This window comes from Vicugna pacos, chromosome 1 (genome assembly GCF_048564905.1).
Source record: "Vicugna pacos chromosome 1, VicPac4, whole genome shotgun sequence".
NCBI lineage: Eukaryota > Metazoa > Chordata > Mammalia > Artiodactyla > Camelidae > Vicugna > Vicugna pacos.
Window position 1 is genome coordinate 31,995,184 of NC_132987.1, and position 24,229 is coordinate 32,019,412.

Consider the following 24,229-nt stretch of genomic DNA (forward strand, 5'->3'; position numbering starts at 1 on the left):
GGCCCTGGTCCATCGCCGGGCCTGCCCGTCCAGTACGGGGCGGGCGACCCCGTCTGGCCGCAGCGGCTCTAGCAGCCGATCGCCTCCTTTCCGGGTGGGCGGCGTCAGGAGCAGGAGGCCTTCTGTGAGGAGGCAAATAAACAAAGCCAACCGCACAGAAACGGGTTGTTCCGTTTCACATCCTCCCTGGGTTTCCTCCGAACAAAGTGACCCTCCATCTGTCCGCAGGCAGGTGGAGCCCGTCCCACACGGCGCACATCCCCTCCTCCCAGCCGCACAATCCTATACGCGTGCAGACGCGGACCCTCTGGGTCCCAGCTGGCGGGGGAAGGACACGCCCCCTTCAGGGAGCACGCGGCCGCCGCACGCACACCTCGCGCGCGCCTCCCCGCCCGGGAGCGCGCACGCGCACGCGGGGGCGGGCCTCCTTCCCGGCACCCACTGAGCTCCCGGTCCCCTCACCCCACCCCGCCCCACCCCTCTGCTGCTCAGGCTCCGCCTCCGCGACTGGGCTGCTGAGAGGAGGCGACCGGAAGCCACTTAAAAGAAGAGCTCGGGGTGACAGGCGAGCGAGCTGGAGCGGGAGTGCAATCGCGGCTTTCTGCGCTCCCGGCGGCGGAATGGCCAGAGCGCCGCTCGCCGTGTCTTCGGCCTGCGACCCCTAGACGCCCGAGTCAGTCCTCCCCGCCGACCTCCTGGCGCGGACACTGCCCGCTAGCCGGCGGCGCCGCGACTCGCCCCCTTCGGTCCGTTCCCTCAGGCTGCCCGTTCAGGTAAAGGGCTCCGGGTGGGCTCCGAGGGGTCGATGAGGGACAGTAGCTGGGATGGCGGGCACGGAAGGGGGCGCCGGCCTCGCTGCCTGCTTTCACGGATCTGAGGTGATTGATGTTTAAATTTACTCGGATCCCGTCAATACCGGAGTGGCATCGGTTTACAGTTCTCAGTCACTTCGGGCCTCTGGCAGGTGTATAAATCAGAGTAAGACATCGAAGGGTTTAGTCAGGGGCGCCGGCGTCTCCCGATTCCCACTGGGTCAGGGCGGTTCGGGGGCGCGTCTACGCGGTAGCCTCCGCCAGGCAGACCCTAGGTCTCTGAGGGGGAGGGCGACTGAGGCGGAGGGCACGGCCGCTGAGGGGAACCTTCCAGAGGACCCGCGTTCCGGCTGCAGCCAGAAGTTTGCAGACTGTTTTCAGATTAACTTCGAAGTCTTCGCCTTCCTTCTCGCCAGCCTGAGAAGCGCCCGCCGCGTTTCCCCTGCTCTTCTCGGGTCGGTGACACTCGGGACGATCTCGGGGAGGTCGGTGGAGGAGGAAAAGAAATTAACTGTGGAAGGCGCTGCGAGTGGCCTCTGGAAGAGAGGGCAGCCGGGCAGGGGTCGCTGGTTGGGAGGGGCTGGCCCCAGGGCTTAGCGGGGGCGCCCTGGCTGAGGGGCAGGCGGGATGCTCTGGAACATCCGGAATTGGCCGCTCTGAGCAGGAGTTGGTGCGACCCCCACGGCGCCCAGCTGCACAAACCGCCGGCGCCAGCAGGAGGCGTCGCTCGGACCCTGGCTAGGTCCCCGGAGTCCTGAGTTGGGAGGGGGCGGTTTCCAGGGACCGTGCGATGGGCCGGGAGTGCCAGAGAACCCGGGGGCATCACGAGGTGAAGGGTGGAGCGGTAGGTCGCCTGCAGCGGGGACTGGAGGAAGTGTCCTTCCAATCTTTATTTTTATGTTATGCAAACTCATTGAGGAACTAGGTTCTAGTGACTTCCCCACTCCAGCCACTCCTCCAGTTCTCTGCCCTTTCTTCGGTTTTATTTCTGAGTTTGACAGAGGGCAAAAATAGGGAAAGTTGTAGCGTGTGTTTGCACCCGTGTAAATGAACTGGGTTTCGACTCTGTTTTGCCTTGATTGGGTGTGATAGGAATGGGGTGTGTGTGTGTGTGTGCGCGCGTGTGCGTGGGGGAAGGCACAGGCTGGTTTGGTGTGGTGGAGGGGGAATACCACAATCTGTGCCAATTGTGCCTTGAGGCAAGAGCACCAAATGATGAATAATAACTCCTGGCTTGGCTGCTTTCCAGTTGATTTATGTCTTATGTCAAGTCCCTCCTTCTTCATGAAGGTTCTCCTAACAATGCCAGCTCACACTGAACTCTCCTTTTTCTACCTTTTCTTTTGTATTTGCCATGTGCACTAACACCTTGTTATATACTTTTTAAAATTTTTCTGAATTTGATTATTATGCATTTTACACAGGTAGATTTATCTCCAGTTAGATGTCTAATATCCATTTTAATGGGGACTTAATTTTCTCATTTTATTGGTATTGTTGAACCATAAAGGCTCACAGAACTAGATATTTAATAGGTGCTTTTTCTTCAGTAATTCAGCTCCCAAAATATGGAGCATCCACTGTGTGCATTGTGCTAGGCACTGTACTGAGTACCTGGGATGCATACTTGATGAAGTCATGGGCCTTTGCATCAAGGATTTCTTTCAGTCTATTGGACAAGAGAGAAGAGGGTTAGTTGCTCATCGCCACCCCTTTTCCACCTGGCACAATATTCAGTAAATATTTTCAGAATTAGTTAATGAATGCTAGATTGTGGAGGAGACACCATTTGTCATTTTACAAAGTTTTCTTTGCTTTTTATTCTTAAGTTCCAGTTTTTTTTCAAGGGAACTGATTCTTTGAAGAAAGCACTTTTTTATTCTCTGAGTAGTTCATTAGGAATCTTAAATTTGATGTGTCTTTTTTTTATGTTATTTTTCTATGATATGCTTCATTTGTCTTTTGAAAAATATGTATGTTTCTGAGGACAAGGAGGCCCCTTTCTGTATTATGAAGTTGCGTTTGGTTTTTAAAACAATATGCGGTGGTTGTTGCTGATGTAGTTTCTGTTGCTAAATAAGCCCTGGTATTCTCCCTCCAGTAGTGGTAATGTTTTGGGGATTGCAAAAGTAGACTCTTAACATCCTTGGGGAATATATTGGAACTTTCTGAATCTAGAAATGCTTCAACAGGGTCCTGGCTTTCTCCCTTATAACATTTTAATTGAGAGCCCCTGTTTCCTGAGTATATCCTCACACACCAAATTCACTGGTTAACTTTGAAATTTTTCCTGCATTTGATGAATTTTTTTTTAAACAAAGAAACAGTTTTTGTCACCTCAAGAGATAAGTGATACATAAACAACTGTGAAGAGAACCACAAAGCAGTGGAGATGTGGTTTCCCTGCTGTCATCAGACACACTTATTTCTACCCTTCACCCTCACTGTACCCTAGACTTACTGTAAAAATTAACACCCCAGCATAGTTACAAATCGTTATGTATTAAGTTCACAAATCAATGTCAAGAGCCTATTGGAAGATACTGTCTTTCACCTTTACTTGTTGTGGACTTTTAAATAACTTTGGCTGCTTTGGAACCTTGATTTCTCAATAAAATTTAAAACTGGCCTGTAAAAATGAAATATAGTATAAGAGGAATGAGTTCAGGGACTTAGAGACTAAAACAAAACATGTTGATGAATGAATAGGATTTGGTTGTTGTCAGCTTGTAAATAATCATCTTCTTTCCTTTCCTGGTAGGATTTTTAGACTGAGGGGTAATTGGAGCTAATCCACACTATGGAAATGGAAACCACCGAACCTGAGCCAGACTGTGTAGTGCAGCCTCCCTCTCCTCCTGATGACTTTTCATGCCAAATGAGACTCTCTGAGAAGATCACTCCATTGAAGACCTGCTTTAAGAAAAAGGATCAGAAGAGATTGGGAACCGGAACCCTGAGGTCTTTGAGGCCAATATTAAACACTTTGCTAGAATCTGGCTCACTTGATGGGGTTTTTAGATCTAGAAACCAGAGTGCAGATGAGAGCAGCTTACACGAACCTTTGGTGAAAAAACCCTTGGAAATCAATCCATCATGTCCACCAGCAGAAGACAATATGTCTGTCCTGATTCCTGATGGGACAAATGTTGGGGGCCAAATATCAGAAGCCCATCCTCCCACTGATGCTCCAGAACAAGTGGTTCAAATCCAGGATCACAGCTTTCCACCAGAAACCATCAGTGGGACAGTGGCAGATTCTACAGCAGGACACTTCCAGACTGACCTTTTGCATCCAGTTTCAGGTGATGTTCCTGCTAGTCCTGACTGCATAGACAAAGTCATGGATTATGTTCCAGGGGTTTTCCAAGACAACAGTTTTACAATCCAGTACATTTTGGACACCAGTGATAAGTTGAGTACCGAGCTCTTTCAGGACAAAAGTGAGGAGGCTTCCCTTGACCTTGTGTTTGAGTTGGTGAACCAGCTACAGTACCACACTCACCAAGAGAACGGAATTGAAATTTGCATGGACTTTTTGCAAGGCACTTGTATTTATGGCAGGGATTGTTTGAAGCACCACACAGTCTTGCCATATCATTGGCAGGTCAAGAGGACAACTACTCAGAAGTGGCAGAGTGTATCCAATGATTCCCAGGAACACTTGGAAAGATTTTACTGTAACCCAGAGAATGATAGAATGAGAATGAAGTATGGGTATGTATTTATCACTGCTTTAAAGCTGTTGTTAAATCCTGCAGAGAAGGTAAAGAGCCTAAAAGCTTAGTAGGGTGGTTTTTTTCTGGAGTAACCTAACAGGTTTTATTCTTTTTTCTACTGTTATTCTTTTGGCTGTATGCTATCCTGATTTTTTCATGGCAGTTGAATGCAGGCTATTTATCTAAGCAGACAATGAAGGTTTTATGATTTGAACAATTCAGATGTCACTCTGTGCAATATGTGTGTGACTGAGAACTTGCATATACATTGAATGTTGTGAGTCAAATACTATTTTAATCACACAGGAGAGCTTGCTTTTGAAAGAAAATCCATGGAGAATCTTATAAAAAAAATGAATGCCTAATTTATCTAATTGTAAAGTTTTGCGTATTAAGTAGCTGCTATTTTTTTAAAGGAAAATAGTATTGTATGGAGATTTTTGTGGCCCTCTTTTCATTTTGAATGGTCCAAGCTGTTTTTTTCTGTGAATGATTCAGAAGTTTGAGAGGAACTTAAACATGCCCAAACATGTTAAATCTCTTTTTTTAGTTCCCTTAAAGCTTTTTACCGTTAATTTTATTATTCTGTTTATCTTACACATAAAATAAATTGTTCCACAACTCGGTGTTTTTTTAAACCTTTAAAAGAGTCAGTTTTAACAATGAGTGAAGGGAAGATTTATGTTAATGGATATGTTTATTTGTCATTTACATAAAAAAAGTTATCCTCATTTTCTTTGTAGGAAAGACTGTATATAAATAATTTGGCTCTTTTAGTATGGATGTCCAAGCATTATTCACTGATAAGGAACTGAAATTTCCACATTTGAATTCTTCTTTAATGCACTTGAAAGTGGAGAAAATGATAGTTGCCACATGTAAAGTTGCTAGTGCAAAAATGGCTCTATCATAAGCATTAATCTTTGTTTTCCTAAGTTATTTCATCTATAGTGTAAAAGGACTTAAATAAGAGACTGACTATCCTAGCCCAGAAGGTCAGGAGAAAAACTTTCTTGAGAGTCATCTTTGTTCACAGAAAAGTTGGGTTACACTACCCAAGTGTCTGGAGAGTCAGCAAGCGAATGGTGGCAGTGAACCATTCCCATGTTGTCTAATTCTATTAGTTTTGATGTTAACCTTCCGTGTTCTAACACAGTGCCAGAATGTTGTTGGCATTACAGAAACCTGGTCTTTGTTTTTTAACTTTGCTTGCTCCCACTTAGTATTAGGTAAGTGATTTTCTTTGAATATTTCCATTATATAGTACACAGATCTGTGTGTCTTTTTAGCAACTTAATTATCATGAAACTAAAACTTTGCATCTTGTGTTTCAGAAGGGACTTGTAGAACAAGATGAGGAAACAATATAAAGCCCACGTTTAAAGCAGTATTATATAGAAGACCCCTTGGGATAAAAGTAAAGATTATATCAGGAATGTAGTTTTCCTGATCATAAATGAATTCTCTTGATGATATAATGCATTCAAGTACTTGGGTAGCAAAATTCTCAGATCCTATAATAAAGCTAAGTACTTTTGACTTATTTTTTTAAGCCAGCATTGGAAGAGAGAAAAGTGTTTTCCATTTTATCTTAAAAATCTTTTTAATAAGGTATTGTCCAAAATCTCTGTTGCCTATGAGCTAGCCATTCTGATTGGTATGTCAAGGGTAATTAATTTTATATACTCTCAAAGCCACTCAAATCCTTCCATCTCCAGATTGCAGAACTGTGCTGAACAGTGACCTCCCACTTCACTCTTATGAAGCAAATTCTCAGTCTGCTGAGTACTTTAGCATCTTGGTACATTAAGTTTCTATCTGAATTGGTCAGGAGGAAACTAGTAGGATTATTGTCCAACACATAACATTGTTACCATGAGCAAGACAAGACAGGTATTTTGATCCCAGAAAATTCAGGAACTCTGAGGTCAGCAGCATATTGAATATTTTATCCTTTGGTGAAATTTCTTTGCTGAATAGTAGACATAGACAAAAGCCTATTTACACGCATTGCTGGATCAGTTATAAAGTTGTTGCAGTGGGCGCTTAATTTCCAAATCAGTTTTAATGAAGTAAATGTATTTTTTTTGACACTTGAGAGGAAAGGTATGAGTGAGTTATTATAATTACTATTGCTGCTGCTACACTGTTAATGGTAGTAAGTGGTCCTGCCCTGATAAAAATAGCAAAAAATATTAACTGTTAATTACTATTAAAGTGAAATACTCCATGGACGACTACAGTAAGAAATGTTACAAGATTGTAGATAGCTAAGTGTCAAAAATTAGGCTTTTAGGAAGTTGACCTGTGGTCATTGCAACCTGGTTTTCCTTGTATTCCAAAGCGATGTTGTGTTTCCTGGCAACAAGATGCAGATAACGGCATGTTGAGCCTTGCTGAGAGATTCACAAACAAGCTGGAGCAGCCCAGGTTCACATGGTTACCACATTATTTGGCTAAAGCTATTAATCTCTGTGGTCAGGCCTGTAAAGCTGGTCTATCTGTGCAGATTGCACATAACCAGGAAGTGTGTGTTCAGCTGTGTGTATGTCCAAGTCAAAACCAGCAGTCTTTGGATTCAGGAATAACGAATGGCAGTTGTTTATCCCACTTGTTTTCAGCAGTTTATATGACTTGGTAAATCATTATTATATACTATACCAATAATAGTTCATTGTGTGTGGATCTTGGGGAAAGGTCATAGTTCTGAGTCTCTAGCAGAGACAGAAGTTCATAGTTTGAAACTGTGTAGATAAAATATGTGTTTGCAAATGTGTTGGATTTAACACCAAAGTTAATTCAAATTAGATGTGTCAGTTTTCATTTTATTCTCAAGAATGATTGGGAGGAAAAGTTGATCTGCATAAGTTCACAGGTCCCTTCCAACTCTTTTATTCAAAATACTTAGATTCTAAAAACACATAAAAGAGGATTTCAATAATAAAAATGCTTAATTGGCTTATTATAATGAATTATTTTAATTATTCCTTTCCAATTTTGCCTTCATCCCAAATTATGATATCATCCCATTTTGCTTTCTCAATGCATTTATACATCTGCAAACCTTTATTGCCAACATCAACTGGAAACTAGTTGTATGTATGAACTCCCCATATTTAGATGCCAAGGCTTTGGAGAATTTCCAAATTCCAAATATGCAGTTAAGAAAACAACATAAAATGTTGTGTTTTCGATTAAGCAAACATAGTCTCTGACAGTTTAGGCACTCATCCTTAGTGGAAAATGATACTGAGTGGCAGGACTAAGCAGTTTTAAAAGGGTCTCACTGTGCAGAATACTGTTATGGATAATTGAAATTGTGGAGGATGTGCAAATCTCCCTTTAGCAGCTGAGATCACCACTGGTTTTCACATTACATTCATTTTAAAATGTGCCAGAATAGTCTTCTAGTTATCACCCATAAGAAAGAGGCACTGTGCTGACCTTATTTTGGAGTTAATCTGCAGGTGAAAATATGACCAGTGATATTTCCAATTCTGAATTTCCTGGAAAGGAGGGAGCATAAAGGAGGGATTAATTTTTCTCAGAAGACGGTGTTCTTGTCTCCTCTTTAGAATTAAAACTGGTTGATTAAAGAAGGAATTTTACTTACTAAAGCTTAAGCTTAGCGTGTTGTCATAGCCTTAGTTCATTAGTGTTGAGTGATTTTGATTGCTAACTGCCCTTAGAAGTTTTTGATTTTGTTTTTGTTTTTTTAATCTGTCCAAGGGACAGTACCATTAGAAGACGTCACAGGAACTCTGTAAAAGAAGACAAGGAGAATTGCATATTAATGATAATAAAGAGCATATGTTATTCTCTATGACTTGCAGAGTGGATTATCTAAAGCAGAGCAAGCTCCTGACTGAACTCTACTGGAATAGTTAAATTAGCCAAGTTAGCTCTGGCCTGCACAGCTGTGATGATGTATGAACTAACTCATTATGTGTTATTGATAATGCTGGAGAGAGGAGAACAGCTGAAGCTTACTATGCCTTGTGACTTTTGGTATTTCTTGAATATACACAGCTGGATGAGTTTGAATTTATTTAAAAAATTCCTGCCTAAGAGAAAGAGAGAGCTCCATAAGCAAGAACTGTGTTTGAAGTGACTTTCAAAATGTGTGCCTTGTGTTTTAGGATAAAGCAATCCAATGAATTATTTTTTGTACCTCTTTATGATGCTATTTACATATGAAATAAAACTAATTGGCTTCTGTCTGTACTAATCCAGAGAAGTTACTGGGGCTGTGTAGAGCTGTCATCAGAATCAATAGCAATCATTCATTTATTCCCCTTCTGATTTTGTCAATAAGCAGATTAGACTTTTTGAAGCAGCTGTCACCTGGCTTCAGGTTGGGGTCAGTCTGTTCCTGATGTATTCATGGTAATGAAAATGAACCTTGCAGAAAGCAAAGATGTATAACTTTTAAATCAAGACAGTTGGAGGAAACAGCTTATCAGGTTATCTGGCAGTTCCTAAAAATAATTGCCTGACTTATGCATTTTCTCATTGAGTCGACAATACAGCTTTTACTTTCTATTGTAAATAAACAGGAGGAAAAGTAATAACTCTGTTCAACATTTAAAACTTCATTCTTCGTATGTGAACAGGCAAAAAATGCAACTTTTGACTGATTATTTTGTCCCTGTAAAATTATTTCCTATTGTTACACTAGAATTTCTAGATTTGCATTCTAAATTCATAAATTCCTTCTGTGCATCTTTGATGTTAGTGATCCTTAGTTTCATATTGGTATTTGGGGGCTATTTCTAAAGGGTGTGAAGCAGTATGTAGCCCTTCGCAAACCTTGACTACTCAAGGAATAATAAAATCCAGCCATTCCAGATTGTGACTATTTTCTTATGGTCTCTTTTGTATCTTATCCTTTGATCTGAGACCACCAGATTCTGCATCCTTTGTCTGATCATACTTTAACCTGGTAATAATTTTGGTCATATTTACATTAGGCCCTCTGAGGTCCTCTTAACCTAGGTTAGCAGTCTTTGATAATTACCAGTATCCTGTTTGTAGGTTGCAGTTGCCTTTTTGTGGAAGGAAAGCATAAATATTTTTGAGTCACAGGATGATTATTGATTATTCTAGAACAACTTTCTATAAGGTTGGTTCAATTTGGACACTGGCAAGTTTTACAAGAAACTCCCTTTGTAAAAGCAGTAGAGTTTCTCTTTTAAAAGAAATCTGGAAGCTTTAAGCCAAAATGAAGTCAATTTGAGTGATTTTTGTATCTTTGGAAGATATCAAAGTGCTGAGGGTTGAGCCATTTTGTGTTTCATTCTGGGCTTAAAATCATTAGGTAATAGCTTAAGATCTTAGGGTGAACTGTACTTTGCAAGGCCGTAAACAGAAACTGTACAAAAGAATAAAATACTATTAAAGTTCACCATTTCTAGGAGCAAACAAGTCACATTTTTAGATATGAAGGAACTCCTTTAACAAAACCAGATAGTACTTTTATATTTATAGATTATTTATGGCAGTGCTTTCTAGGGACCAGGGATCATACTGCACAGACTCACCTCTGTTTAAAATCCCTGTAAGTGTTAAACCTAATCCAGCCCAATCCCTAACACATTAACTGAAAGCCTTGAATTTCTAGTGTAGACGAATTCCTTGTTAATAGGGGGATTTCAAACTCCAAGGGATAGGTTCTAAAATACATTTTGAAATCTCTGAAAATAAAGAATTTTATGTAAAAATAAATTCCACTTATTCAACTTGGTAGTTTGAAAGATTTATACTCGGGTTTTGCAAAAGATAGTATCACAATCTTGTGATAAGTATAACCAAATCTGTGGTCAAGAACTCAAATATTAGAAGTTGATTACATTAATAAACTTCTCATTGTGAAACTTCCAATTTTCCTTGCTGGCTTAGCCAGTTACTGTTGCTAAGACAAGCATAGAAGGGAGTTAACTAAGCATTCGTATTTGCCATGTCTACACAACAAAATATGCCTGTCTCCTTGATCTTTCTCTGCTATGTGTTTACTTCCCGGTAACACCCACTTGACCAGTAAAGAACCTCTGCATGGTCTTCACAATGAGAGGATAAGCCTGTATGCAAGTGAGAATGCTAGAGGGACTGTTTTTCACATTCTGCAGAAAGCAGGGATTTGTGAATGTGTGTGCCACAAAATGTCATGTAAGGAGTGTATTAGAATCCCACGTGACTAAGTTTGAGAAAGAGTTTGGGAAATTTGAATTCTTCATGCAGATAGATATCCTTTGTTTTGGTGCTGTTGCTGTTGAGCATAAGGAAGGATTTGTGAATAGTCTTGTGTTGAAACTGCACTTAACAATGATTGGAAAATATTTTTAGGCCACATTTACAGGAATTTCTCTATTACATTAATTTTTTTCTCTTTTTGGATTAAGAGATTCTTAAACTGTTCCTTCTCATTTGGCATACAGCCATAGAGTTTTGTGTGACATCCTTTACTCTTAAGTTTTTACCAGTGTTGAATAGTCAGTGAAAAATGGCAAGAGTAGGGGCCCAAGGGTGAACTTTGCTTGCAGTTTTAGTGCATGTGCTTTCAGAATCTGGCCTGCACCTTGTGATCTTCACAGCTTCTGCAGCTGATCAGGGTGTAGTGAGGGCAAATGGCACAAAATACTCTAATTTCCTGCTGCGGTTGGTCTTTGGTTTCTTACTGTCACCTGGCTTTGCTCTTTCATTTCCAGGCGTTGTGAGAATAAAATAAGCACAGGAGAAATACTCAGTTTGCCTTCCAAGGTAATAAAAGACATCCTTGAATGGGGGTAGAGTATATGAAACAGAAGGAACTTTGCTTGCTTGCTTTCTAATGTTCAGATTGTCCAAATGCTGCCACACACCAGAAGCACTATATAAAGTGTTCTACAATTAATTTGTTACTAAAAAATAATTTAGGCTATCTCAACTAATTGATAAAGTTGGAAGAGAAACTTCGTTTTGAAGAATCCATCTCCTCTAGGAAAAGTTATTGGCTTAAGACACTGTTGGAAGGTTTTGTGGTCATAGTTTACAAAAACTAGACAATAAAAAAAATTATCTCAATATATTTTTTGTAGAAAGTCTTTTTTTTCTTTCAGAACTTCGTTTCAAAAACTGTCAGGGAGTGATAATTCTTTGTATAGTTTGTACACATTCAGATCTTTCATGCTTATTATGAGAACCCAGATATAAGAAACTTCTTATATTTTTAACTTGGTCATTTATTAGTTAGTTTATTTGTGCTAATTATAGCACAAATAAAGGAAAAGACAAGACAAAACTGAGAAAATTCTAAATAAAAACTTTTTAAAAGGAGATGTTTATAATTTAAAAAGCCAACCCAGAAATAAATTAAGCTAATAGGTTGTATCTTACTAGGGGTTATTAGAGGATATATTTTATGATAATTACTTATAATTAGTATTTAATTTATGTGTAATGAGTTCTGAATTGTTTGAGGTTATTTAAAAACAATTAATTAATTTTAGCATTTGCATACAACTGATTTTATAATTATGTAGAAGAGTTTTATAAACATATATTTCAGCCCTCTTTAAATATTGTCAAATTCTATATCCTCAAAATTTAATTAATCAGCAAGTATATGGCAGACTTTTTATTGTCTACTTTGAGGGAAGATAGAAACCTGTCAGTTTTAAAAATATTTCACTTAACAAAGGGGTTTACTCATCTTCATAAAAAGCAATAACTGCATAATTTAAGGTAGTATAAGGCATGATACACATTTTTTAAATCTATTGTGCACTTTCTATCCCAGCTGTTCTTGTAGAAATTAAGTTTCACTTCCTCTTCAGGCTATGGTTGAGAAGTATGTCTCATTTAAGTTACCTTCTAGGAGTCTCAGGACATGTGACTGAACTTGGATAAAAGTTAAGGCTGTATGACATTTCTCATGTCTTCAGGGTGCAAAATTTAATCCTGCACCTCCATAAATAGATACCAGTGAGGTCTTCTGATCTTATAATTTTTATTTATGAAAGATTTTAGGCTTATCCATATCTTATTAAAAAGTTCTTCTGTATTCTCTGCTTTGATCCAATAGTTTTGTAGTTAAAAAAAAAAAAAAGCCCAACATAACAGTATTTTAGTAGGTTCTCTTCCTCAAGTAGATATGGTAATTTGCTTTAAGTGATTGCATGGGGTGGAGGGGACATCAATGTATGATACGATTTCTTAGGGGTTTAGGAAACATTTAGATTTACTCAAATGGCCATGTCTTAGTACAAATTTTTTTGAAAATAAACAGTATTATGTGTCTGTTTAGTTCCCCATGTGCTTTTGGAGACTATAGAATTACAAAAGCGTAAAAACAAGGTATATCCTTTCACTTATAAAACCTACCTGCCTGCCTTTTTTTTTTTTTCCTATTCTTAGCCTCTCATTTATATTTCACTGTGTTCACTTCTAGATTCAATGTAACACCAGACATTAGATGTCTAACAGTTTGTAAATCAAATATGGGGTTTAGCATACAAGTAAATGTGATTGCACCAGCATCCACTCAATAACTTACTGGTTCTCATTCACCTGTGTCCAGGGGATCCTAGGAGGGACCAAGAGAGCAGCACACACAGAAGTTTGCCCTAAGAAAGCTGGTCCCCAGGAGCTCATTGTATCTTAGAGTGGGGAATTGTTTTTCCTAACCAAAAGTCTTTTGAGGTAAATCTATGATCCAAGTTTGGTATTAATTGTTTTACAGAACAATCTAAGCCTTAGTGATCCTGCCCTGGTTAGGTCAAGGTCTTCATAGAGGTGGGCAGATATAATTGAGAGTCAACATTTGATTCTTAGCTTGCACATAACTACAGAGTGTAAACTCCCAATTTTGATTTGTAGGTATGTCTGTGTCTATAGCTACTTTTGGATACAAAGGGGAAAACCCAGTATTACCAGGATCCAATATCATAGTCTAAAAGTTAAGTAGACAATTTTAACCTCTGGTAAATACTGAAAGGTGTTGCTTTGCTTGCAAGCAACATACAAAGATAAATTTTATTGCCTTCCCCAACAGCTTTGTGCTATTTATTTGAGTTGATGTTAGCAAAAAAATCTTAATTAGTAACAGAATAAATGACAGTTACTATGCTTCTAGAGCAGAAAGTTAAGAGTACATAGTCCTCTGAAGTTTAATAACTACACTGCTTTCACAAAATATGTTGGTATTATGTATGCTGTGGCTTTGATTCTCAACACCTTGTAACGTATTTGAAGGGCTATATAAGCTGTCAGATATTCTAGCATTGCTAAATGAGTTCCTGGAAACATCAAAGCCAGGTATCAAAAGCCAGCTATATTTTGTGCGCCTGTGAAATTTCTTTAGCAGCAGCAAAGATACCCCATCTGTCATGCCTGTCTCAAGTCTGTAGCAGAAGAGCCTAAATACTCTCCGTACTGTATTTGATCTTTATCCTTCTGGCATTATGACCCTCATTTTGGGGAGATATTTCACTTTACATCATAGTAATAAATAATTATGTATGGTTAATCCACCTATTGCAGGGGGTGTTAATTAGTTTGAGGTCACAGATTTATCCTTGCAGAAACTAGTTAACTCTTACAGGCAGGAAGCCAAGGTTTCGAAGTCTAACCCATCTGGTTAAAACTGTACAAACTAATGTCCAGAAAACTTTATATTTCACTGACCTTTGCTAAAGTCTGAATTCTATATTTTGTTTGCATCATCTTCCCTCTTAAATGTGTTTCATCTCCTCCTGCAATTCCTGTCTCACTTAATGGCACCATTATCCAGTCACCCACATCAGAACATGGGACACATCCTGGACTCTTCTCACTCCCTTCAGCCCCACATGTAATCATCCTCCATGCAGTTAGATTCTCACTCTTAAATACCTCTCAAATCATCTCCACTGTTGCCTCCTTAGTTCTCTACCATCATTTGTCTCACGTGCAATTCTGGTAGCTATAGATGGCTAACCATAAAATAATAAATATTAATGGTAAATAAATATGCTAATAAATATTTAGCAAGTAAGTGCCTGTCTCCACTCTTCCCCCACCTTTCACCACCAAAAATAAATCAACCAGTCCTCCATACTACTACTGTTGAAGTGACCTTTGTAAAAGGCAAGTCTGAACCTTGCCGAAACTTTTCCAGGGATCCCTGCTGCCCACGGAATCAAGTCGTAACCTCTTAACCCCATACAAAGCTCTTTAGCATCTGGCCCGAGCCAACCTACCCAGTCCAGTCTTACCATCCTGTTCACACACACATGCATCCTGACTTACCACACAAATTGCATGTGCTGCTCCTTCTTGAGTGTCTTGTTCCTCACTTAGTTCACTTTTACACGTCAGTCACTCTGCATGTAGTGTCCTGCCTCCTACTGTCTGTCTGGTGGCCAGCCAGACTTGGCTCTCATTTCATCCACTCTGGGACACCTTCCTTGACCACTTTTCGTGACCCCTTTCCCAAGAGAGGTAGACCCTTTGCCTCTGGATTGTTCTCAGACCACATTTGTGCCACATTTCACACAGTGCCACAGGGTTTTCTTTTCTCTCTTGCTTTCTTCCACTGACTCTGGCATTTTGCCTTTTTCATCTTCTTATCCCCAACACGTAGCCCAGTGCCTAATCAATATGTCTACTTAAGATTACTGTTATTTATTTTCATGTCACATTTTTGTCTTGGCTTCAAGCAATTTACAAATAGAAAAACTGCCTAAAATGGTTACAGTCTACTGAGCTCCCAAATGTAGAATCCCAGGAACTATTTATCTAGCTAAGAAATCATTTTCTTACTAATTTGTTTCATTCAGCAACTATTTCCTTTAATAGTTTTGGTTTTTATTACAGCTGTATCATTGTAGGACCTTTTTAGTATCTGAAATATACATAAATGAAATGATGGTGTATGGGGCTTACTGTCTGACTTAGTGTGGGTGTTGGTGCTCAGTGCGTTGATAATGTATGTTGGAAATGTTGGTATGTCAAGCTATTTGTTGAGTGGGAAGAGAACCATTGTTATAAAGCATCTAAATTATGAGAATGGCTGTCCTTTTCAGAATTTTAAATTAGTTTTATATTTGGATTCTTATATTGGTATGTGGTGGTGTGTTTGTTGGTGAAGCAAATAGAAACAGAATTGTTAATATTTCAGCAGTTCAAGTTCGTTCTTCCCTTTGAAGCAAAAATCAGCAGTCTGTCACAAGATTTTTTTTCTAATTCATCATGATAGGGTTATATTTTGGGTAAATCAAGGTTGATTGGTATAGCCACATGATACATTTAACCAAATCTAAACCCTGCTCCAGAGTGGCTATCTCCCATTACTCACTCTTTTCTGGCCATCCCTCTGTAGGGCTGCCGTTAAGTCAGATCAGGTTCCCATCTGCCAGGATGATTGCACCCTGCCTTTACAGAGCCCTGCGCTCCCCTCTACCCCAACCCCTATCTCTAGTACTGTCTCTGTTGCTCTGTTTTTAATATCCTGGGGTTGTTTTTTTGTTGTTTTACTACTTTTTTTTTTAAAGTTTACTACTTTGACCCTTTATCACCATCTGCTCAATACTCTAAATTCCTACCCATATTTGAGGCTCTGAGACCCTGAACTTACCCCCTTAGCTCATGGCCTGGCACCTCTCACAGTGCCTGTTATACCCTCTTACACATACTCTCATCTCTCGTGTATCTCCTGTTCAGAAGGTTTCCTTCTCCAACTTTCTGTTCTGCTCCTGTCCTTCCCTGTCCCCACTCTTCTTCCAGGAAGCAGTGCTTGAAGAACTCTTTTCTTCTTGTTCTTCCACACAACCTTTACTTCCTGGTGATATTTCCTATTAAACTGCTCCTAAAATTCTTTCTCTCACAGAAAACTATCTTGGATTGATACTGTAAAGCCTCTTACTTTTTGTCCATTCCTGGAGGAGTAACCACCTCCTCTCCCATAATGCTGCATGCCTATTCTTTGTCCTCTCATTCCCAGAATTTACTTGCCACCAACTAGTTTAGAGAGACAGATGTACCACTTCTTTGGTTTTACATTTTGTTATTTCTCTCTTGAAGCCTCTGGAGCCAGGGACTACATCTGTTTAGTTCTTTGTGTTGCCTAATACAGCCCACCATCACCATTTCCACACACACAGCTCCTGACTGCTTTCTGATAATATGAAACAATGGTTTGATAAGAGTAGTGGATGTTGAACATTTGGCATTCACATTGCATGAATTTTATTATACTGATGCAGATTGAGGAGAATAGACACTCTTGGCTTGGATGTTGTAAGCATTTCTTGTTTAAGGGAGAGCAGGTGGTAAAATTAATCTTATAAAAAGATAATTTAATGTTTTTCAGATTTTTTGTTTTGTCTCTGTTGAGTCTAGAAAAGCATATTGAAAATCAGAGTTAAAACAGTTCTTTGATACATCAATCCACAGAACAGTTGATTGTAGTAAATTAGGATTTGTCGTGGAAGTTTCATAATGCCCGAAGGACTGAAATGCACTGAGAATGTAGCACAGGCTGCAGCTTTAGATGTCTTTCTCATGCAAATCATTATCTATGAAGTCTTAATAATACAGGCATAAACAGAAATTGCTAGAGCGATGTCCAGAATAAAATCTGATACTTTAATAGCAAAAAGCGTTGGTGTTTATATTATAATGTATGTTAACATAATGACTGTTCTTCTTAGAACTCCTTAAAGAAAATACTGAGATTTGTTAACTCATAATTGGGAACAGTTACTGGGAAATAAACTTAAAATGGGAAAATCTGTTTAGAAACTGGAAATGATGTTAAGAGGGAGAAAGAGGTTAATATCTGTCTACTCATTGATAGCATCAGATTCTCCTAAGGGTAAAGAAAAATTATTTAAAGCAACTTGATGTGAAGTTTAATTTACGCATAGGAGTTCCAGTTTTCATTATTTATCTTCTTTGAAGAATTTTCCAGACCTTTTTTTTATTAAATATTCCTATTTACCATAAGTAATTTTAAACAAAGCGATGCTCACATATGATTTAAACTACATTTTATTGCCTTATTCCCATTTCACACTTAATTAAAACTGTATGTTCCTTTTAATACTACATCCTAATGGGATGAAATTAGGCATCCTAATCCTAACTTGAAGTTATGCAAGAAATTAGGATTTTTGGAAGCTCTTTAGGAATTTTTAAAGGAATGTACTGCTTTTTACAAGTTATGTGCTCCGTGGCACCATTAATTGGTGTATGGCTTGAGGGGTTTGTTTTTGTTGTTTTTCCAAATAGAACCTGATTCACAAATTATGAGCATTGGGATGGAGGGTGGGAAATATTTTCTTTCCTTCATATTTGCCAGGGGTGTTTAGTGAGAGATGTTAATAGGTATTCATGGGTAAAAGGGGAGCGTTGTTGTAGCTTTTAGAATATTTATAGTCCTCATCATGGTACTTCAGTATCGACCTTAGCATATTAAAGGGACTGGGGAGTGTCTACAGTAAGTAAATTGAAAATCTTGGTTACACAAAGTTAAACAAACTTGATCACAGAATGCTTTTTGCATAGAGTACCTATTAACAGTCCTTGAAAAAAGTGTTCCAAGAATAGAGTCTAGGGTGTCACACTAACTAGCAAAACCCATAGGTCTGAATTAATACCCTTTTCAAAATCGTAATTTACAGCAAGGAAGTAAGTTAATTATTGGGAATATCTGTCCAAACACCTGATTGCACATGAACCAGTTGTTCTGAGTACCACTGGATCTGGAGTATGTGGATATGTGTTATAGATATTCACTTAGAAATCTGTGGTGGAAAGCCGGAAAAATGTATTTGGAAACTTGGTCACTCTGCTGATACTTGTGATGTTGTTTTATGATTTTTTTGTATGTTTTCTTAAGGAAATTTTGAAATATACACAAAGAGAATGCAATGAACATTTTGCCCGTTACTTAAAATAATGGTTCAGATGTTTCAAACACTAGGTGAAGTTCCATTAAAAAAGCACAAAATTTTTGGACCACTATTAAGTTAATTTTTCAAATGGTTCTGATTTATATAGGGGGACTCCACCCTACCCTACCCCCAAGTGTACTGAGGTGTTTGTAAAGTGCTGGTTCAGGAGCAGCAGACCAAATAATGACTAAAATATTCTCATAGCTAAATTTCATAATAATCTACACTATTTCATCATGTTTTGTCAATTTTTTCCACCCACAGGATAAAAGATAATATTGATGTTGGGTAGATTAGCAGTACTCGCCTCATCTGGGATCATTTTATTTTTCCCATCTTTAGTTTTCCTGTCTTTCATCAGGCAATATTGTATATTCCTGTTGGCTTAGGTAAACTGATGCCTCTGGAAAAAAGATAAGCCTCAAGTGAAGTTTCTTTTGTTTCTCTGTCTGCTTTCTGTCAGCTTCATCCTAAAACTGATTCCCTCATTGGCTGAGGCCAGGCTTGGCTCATCCCACTTTTGGTGGGGAGCATGAGATTATGTTGATTGGTTTAGGCCAGTGATGCTGTGAGATAGAATCAATCGTGTAATGATGCATGACCTGGAAGTTTTGGTCTTGTTAAGAAAAGGCACCTAGGAAATGGAGAAGCCACCAGTAATGATGTCCTTTCACTCCAAATAAGACAAGTTTTGAAAATTCTGTAATATGCTATACTAGGTATTTTTATTGTCTGATGAGATGTTTAGATATTTCTATTTTTCAAATATATTGATATTAACAATTCATTTTTTCTTGGGTCTTTTTAGAGGACAAGAGTTTTGGGCAGATTTGAATGCCATGAATGTGTATGAAACAGCTGAATTTGACCAACTACGAAGGCTGTCCACACCACCCTCTAGCAATGTCAACTCTGTTTACCACACAGTCTGGAAATTCTTCTGCAGGGACCACTTTGGATGGAGAGAGTATCCTGAGGTATTTACAGGTTCTTTTTCCCCGAAGTACATTTAAATTTTTTTGTGTTTCACTGTTCATTTCCAACAATGACTAGACAGAACCACAAATCAAAGAGCTTAAATAGATGTAAAACTGAGTCTTGTTGATATAAGTAACACTTTGTTTTCTCAATTTTTCTGAAAATGTAATTCTTTTGATTAATCTCCTGGAATCCATAAATAAAATACTAATATTATCAGAAAATGCTTTTCCCAGTATCTAATACTGTAGAGACGAAGTACTTACAGTGGTAAGTACTCAGACTCGGTGCCGCCTTTGGAGTAATTTAATGAGATGAGCACTGGTGTAACTTTTGGCTGTGTCTGGCTCCTAGTGATTAGATCATGTGTTACACTTGGCAGTTGAGAAGTCTAGTGGGAAACAATCACTCTTAAGCCCCTGGAAGAAGTACTTGAAAATGTTTATTGAGCTGTGGTCAGGCAAATCGGTCATTTCGAATTCTATCACATGTGCACATGCATCCTTAGCCTGAGATGGTAAGAATAGCTTATCAGTCACAAAGCAAGGTTTTAAAATTATGGTGGCTACTTTGCCTCTGAATGAGAATTCTAAGTCCCGTTTAAACACCCTGAAATGGACTTTAGAGATTAATTTCACATTTCAAAGATCTGCCTTCTTCAATCTGATTAAATTCATTCCCAGCATTACAAAAAGGGAGAACTGACTTATCTACCACAGGTTTTCTTTTAAGACAATGGCAAAAGAAAATGATCTAGTATGTTCATTAGTATAAAACACAATATTGAATAAAAATTTCTGACTCTCTTAAGTAATCATTAGTATCTGATACCTTCCAAAGAGATTAAGAGGCTGTTTAAAATGTATTTTCAGAATAGCTGGATTGTCCCTGTGTTTCTCCTCTGAGAGGTTTCTTGGGATTTGAACTCAGCTGGTTCATTTGAACTGTATACACTACCATCTTTAATTCTCTTCTGAAATTCCTTTAAGAAATATAAACAAAAAGATCTCCAGGACATTGTTAAGGCCTCAAAATAGAATAGACTAGTTCCCTGTGCCCCACATATTTCATAAGTTGAAGTCCATGTTCTTCTGAACAGGAAGCATCTTTGAAAAAAATGAATAAATAAAATTTCCTACATATAACGGGAAATAATTTGACTAACTGTACTTTATTGAAACTCTTCTGATGTTAACAGCGTGGTTAACTGTTCTTACGTTTAGTTATATTAACATTCTTCATATTTTATAGTGATTATATTTATTGTATTTTAAACTTCTTTTTCCCTTTACCTTCTGTTTTCTACTCCATAGTCTGTTATTCGATTGATTGAAGAAGCCAACTCTCGGGGTCTGAAAGAAGTCCGGTTTATGATGTGGAACAACCACTACATTCTTCACAACTCATTCTTCAGGAGAGAAATAAAAAGGAGACCCCTCTTCCGCTCCTGTTTTATACTGCTTCCATATTTACAGTTAAGTGTCCAGTGGAAGTCGCATCTTTACTCTCATTTTATGTAAATGTACAGTTGAATACCAAAGAGAAAAAGATTGACACTAACTTTTTTATTACCTGTAGAATGTGAAATTCTGAGTTATTCTTCAATTCTTCAAAAAATAGTATCAGGTTAGTTGTAGCTTATCTGAACTCTAAAGGAGTGAGTATCCTATTGGATTTTTTGAACTGAAAAAGTAAACATTCTTCCACAACTAAAAGTAATTATATCTAGAATGAGGCAGAGTTTGCATTTGCCTCCTTCATGAAAGATTGAGATACCCTTCCGTGTTACGGGACTGTTTCCCAGCCCTGGCAAGCCGTCTTGGCAAGTAGAGAGAGTCCCTCAAGATGGAGTCCTCCATTCTTCTTCCTTGAGTGAGTTTGTATGAGAAGTCATCACCTTTTCAAAGAATTTGCACCCTCATTTGCTAATTAAGGCCCATCTTCCTGTAATACTCACTAAAATAACCTGTCAGACTTTTACGTTGAGACTGAACTCATCCTTCTGAATTATAGATGAGCTCTCCTTCTACTTTCCCAAGTGCCATTTTTCCTTTCCCTCTCTGGAGAGCCCACTGGCACATCTTAGTAGATGCCAAAAGGTGGGCACTTTACAATTAGCATGGCTATCTTTTGAAAGTATTCTAGGGAAATCATTACATACTCTAGTCAGATATACCATATTTGAGCTTGATTTTTTTAAATGATAGTAGATTTACTTGGTTTTACGAATTGGGGAGGTCTACAGTAATACTGGTTGGTCTCTTCTGATCTTTGAAGTGAAGATAAGTTTTTAATATTCTTATTAGTAGTTTTTTATTTCAAGCCCAAAGTGTTTTTCCTAGATAATTATGGCAGAATCTTAATGATTCTAATTCTGAGATTGCAAAGAGAACATTCCCTGAAACGCTCAGTATCCAAAAACAGTTTGTTAAAAGTCCAGATTTAGAGATAGATACTGATTTGAGGTAAATGTGTGCTTTCTTCCTAGTCCAAGTGTGAAAATTTTTAACTTGTAGGGTTTTTTTTATTAGAAACTAATAAAAATGCCATTCTGTGATTTCACTATCACAGCTGGAGATAGCGTCAGCGTCCAGTAGTTAGGAACATATTGTCCTCCTAGTGAGACAGTAGGACTCATTAGTGAGACCAGCAGCCTGGCATGCTGAGCCAATCAAGCAAGATGCAGCTTCTATGTGAAAGGAAGAATGCTCACTCAAGTGCTGTACCGTTGGGGAGTTTTACAGAATGGTGAAAATTGATTTGTCTTAGGATTGAAACAAGTAATTATGGAATACCCTCTCTCCCTATCTTTGTTTTTAAACTTAGGCTTGTTTTGTAAAAGTATGAACTATGAAAATAAGATAAGCAGGTAGTAGAATTAATGCCACAAATAGGGCCTTACTATTTATAACATGGGCTTACAAGAGAACAAAGAAAGTCACTCTGTTCTCTTTTCCTTTTTCTTTTTAAAATTTCCTATTTTAGTCGTCTTGTCTGGAACACTGATAATTGGGCATAAAGTAAGAGCTTAGCAAATCAAAAAGATTATGCAGACATTTCAATGGGAAAAGAGCAGAGCGGCAGAAAGTTCACCGGGGTGGAATGGGAAAACGCAGCCATTCAGTTCCTATCTGCCCTAGAGTCTGGGGCTGAGGGGGCACTTGGGCCGGCCTAGTGGGGAGGAGGAGGAGGAGGAGGGAGGCTAGTTCCCAAAAGCAGATTTCAGAAGCAAATTTCTAGAGAGACTATGATCTTAGCCAGGAAGAAAATTTTGTTCTTAAATGTGAGTAAATGCAAAGGGTCAAAGAAAAACATAGGTGTCCCAAAGGCCACAATTATCAGGGAATCAGAGATGCCTAAGAATTGGGAATGCTAGACTTGGGAGGAGGTTGAGGGGCGCAGGCTTAATTCATGAATTTCCTGCAGATGTGGCTCTTTTTAAATGAGTGTTTCCCTGCTGCTGTTTTTCCCCTTCCAGTTTTATTGAGATATAATTGACATCAAACATTCTATAAATTTAAGGTATACAGCATAGTGATGTAACATATAAATATATATAATATAGTAAAATTACTACCACAGTCAAAAATTACTACCACAGTCAAGTTTCGCTAATATTCCTAATGGTTAAAAAAATTTTTCCTGTGTGCTTGCCAGTTTCTAGTAGAGCTGATAAAAGGCATCTCATTCTTTAGTATTAGAATACTTGAACTGAGGCTGCATAAAACAAGTATTAGACTTAGAAGTTTGGAAGTCCATTTCAGCTGAAAGGACTTCTGCCTTGTGCGGTCACCTCTTGGTCAGGAGGAGGCCTGAGAGGATTTCTTTGACTTGTCCCCAGATAGGATAAAATGAATTAATTTTTCCCTCATCACGGAAATAGGTTAGGAAGTCTTTCAGAATGGCCAGGGGAGGGAAGGAGAGTGATAAAAGGTGACCTTGGATTCTGAAAATTCATTCATCAGAGGTCCTGAGTACAGGCTCCTTAGCCTTCGACTCTGCGGGTCTAAAGCAGGCCGGCGCATACGCGGAGGACGCGGAGCGTTACCCGAGTGCCCGCGGGCTGAGCGCTGCCCCCGCAGCCTCCGAAAACAAAGCTGCGTGTGAAACTGTCTTTAGAATATGGATTTTTAACCCCTGGCAACAAGAGTGTAGAAGTTCTTCAGATAGATGTCCACATGCATTTTTATGTTTTAGCCCAACTAGGATGCTAGCTTATTAAAAAGCATCAAGGGGTAGGAATGGATGCTTAACCAAATATATAAGAAACCTAATTTAATTTCATGAAATGGGCAGGATTTATTTACGCAGGCACATTTTCAAGCATATGTAAGGAAATAACGGAGCCCCATTTCCCTGAAAAAGGAAAGGATACATTTTGTGAAACTGATTTCTAGGCAAGAGTGGTATCAGAAAGAAAAGGAGCAATGACAGCGTGAAACCTATTTTGGGCAGAGTGGTTGGGAGAATCTTACCTTCCTTCTTCAACCGAGAAACTTCTGTTGATAACTTCACCCCCTAACAGGACTGGAAGGCCTGGCGGGCTAGGATACACTCTCTTTGCAGAGCAGGGGTAGAAGGAACAGCTAAAATAAAGAGATTATATTCTGCTTCCTGCCATTCCTTCAGAATAGTGATGGCTTTTTAAGGAGTCACAGACCTTTCAGAATCTGATTAAAGCAGTTGGGCCTCTCAGAAAAATGTACCAGCGAAAGGAAGGCTCTGGAGGAATCTGTCAGGGCTTTGTGAAAATGCTCCAGAAGACAGAGCTCTTGTGCCTTCTGTTGTGAAGGTTGGAGAAACCAGCATC

General features: G+C 39.0%; 1 protein-coding gene across 1 annotated transcript in view; it reads left to right on the forward strand.

Moving 5' to 3' along the window:
* The first annotated feature begins 526 nt into the window (after positions 1 to 526).
* TIPARP (TCDD inducible poly(ADP-ribose) polymerase) overlaps positions 527 to 24,229 on the forward strand; it is a 28,320-nt gene continuing 4,617 nt past the window's right edge. The window contains exons 1-4 of the mRNA XM_006200874.3: positions 527 to 773; positions 3,574 to 4,529; positions 19,250 to 19,418; positions 20,733 to 20,893. Of these exons, the coding sequence (XP_006200936.1) occupies positions 3,613 to 4,529; positions 19,250 to 19,418; positions 20,733 to 20,893 (1,247 nt within the window). The 5' untranslated portion in view covers positions 527 to 773; positions 3,574 to 3,612. The remainder of the gene's footprint in view (positions 774 to 3,573; positions 4,530 to 19,249; positions 19,419 to 20,732; positions 20,894 to 24,229) is intronic.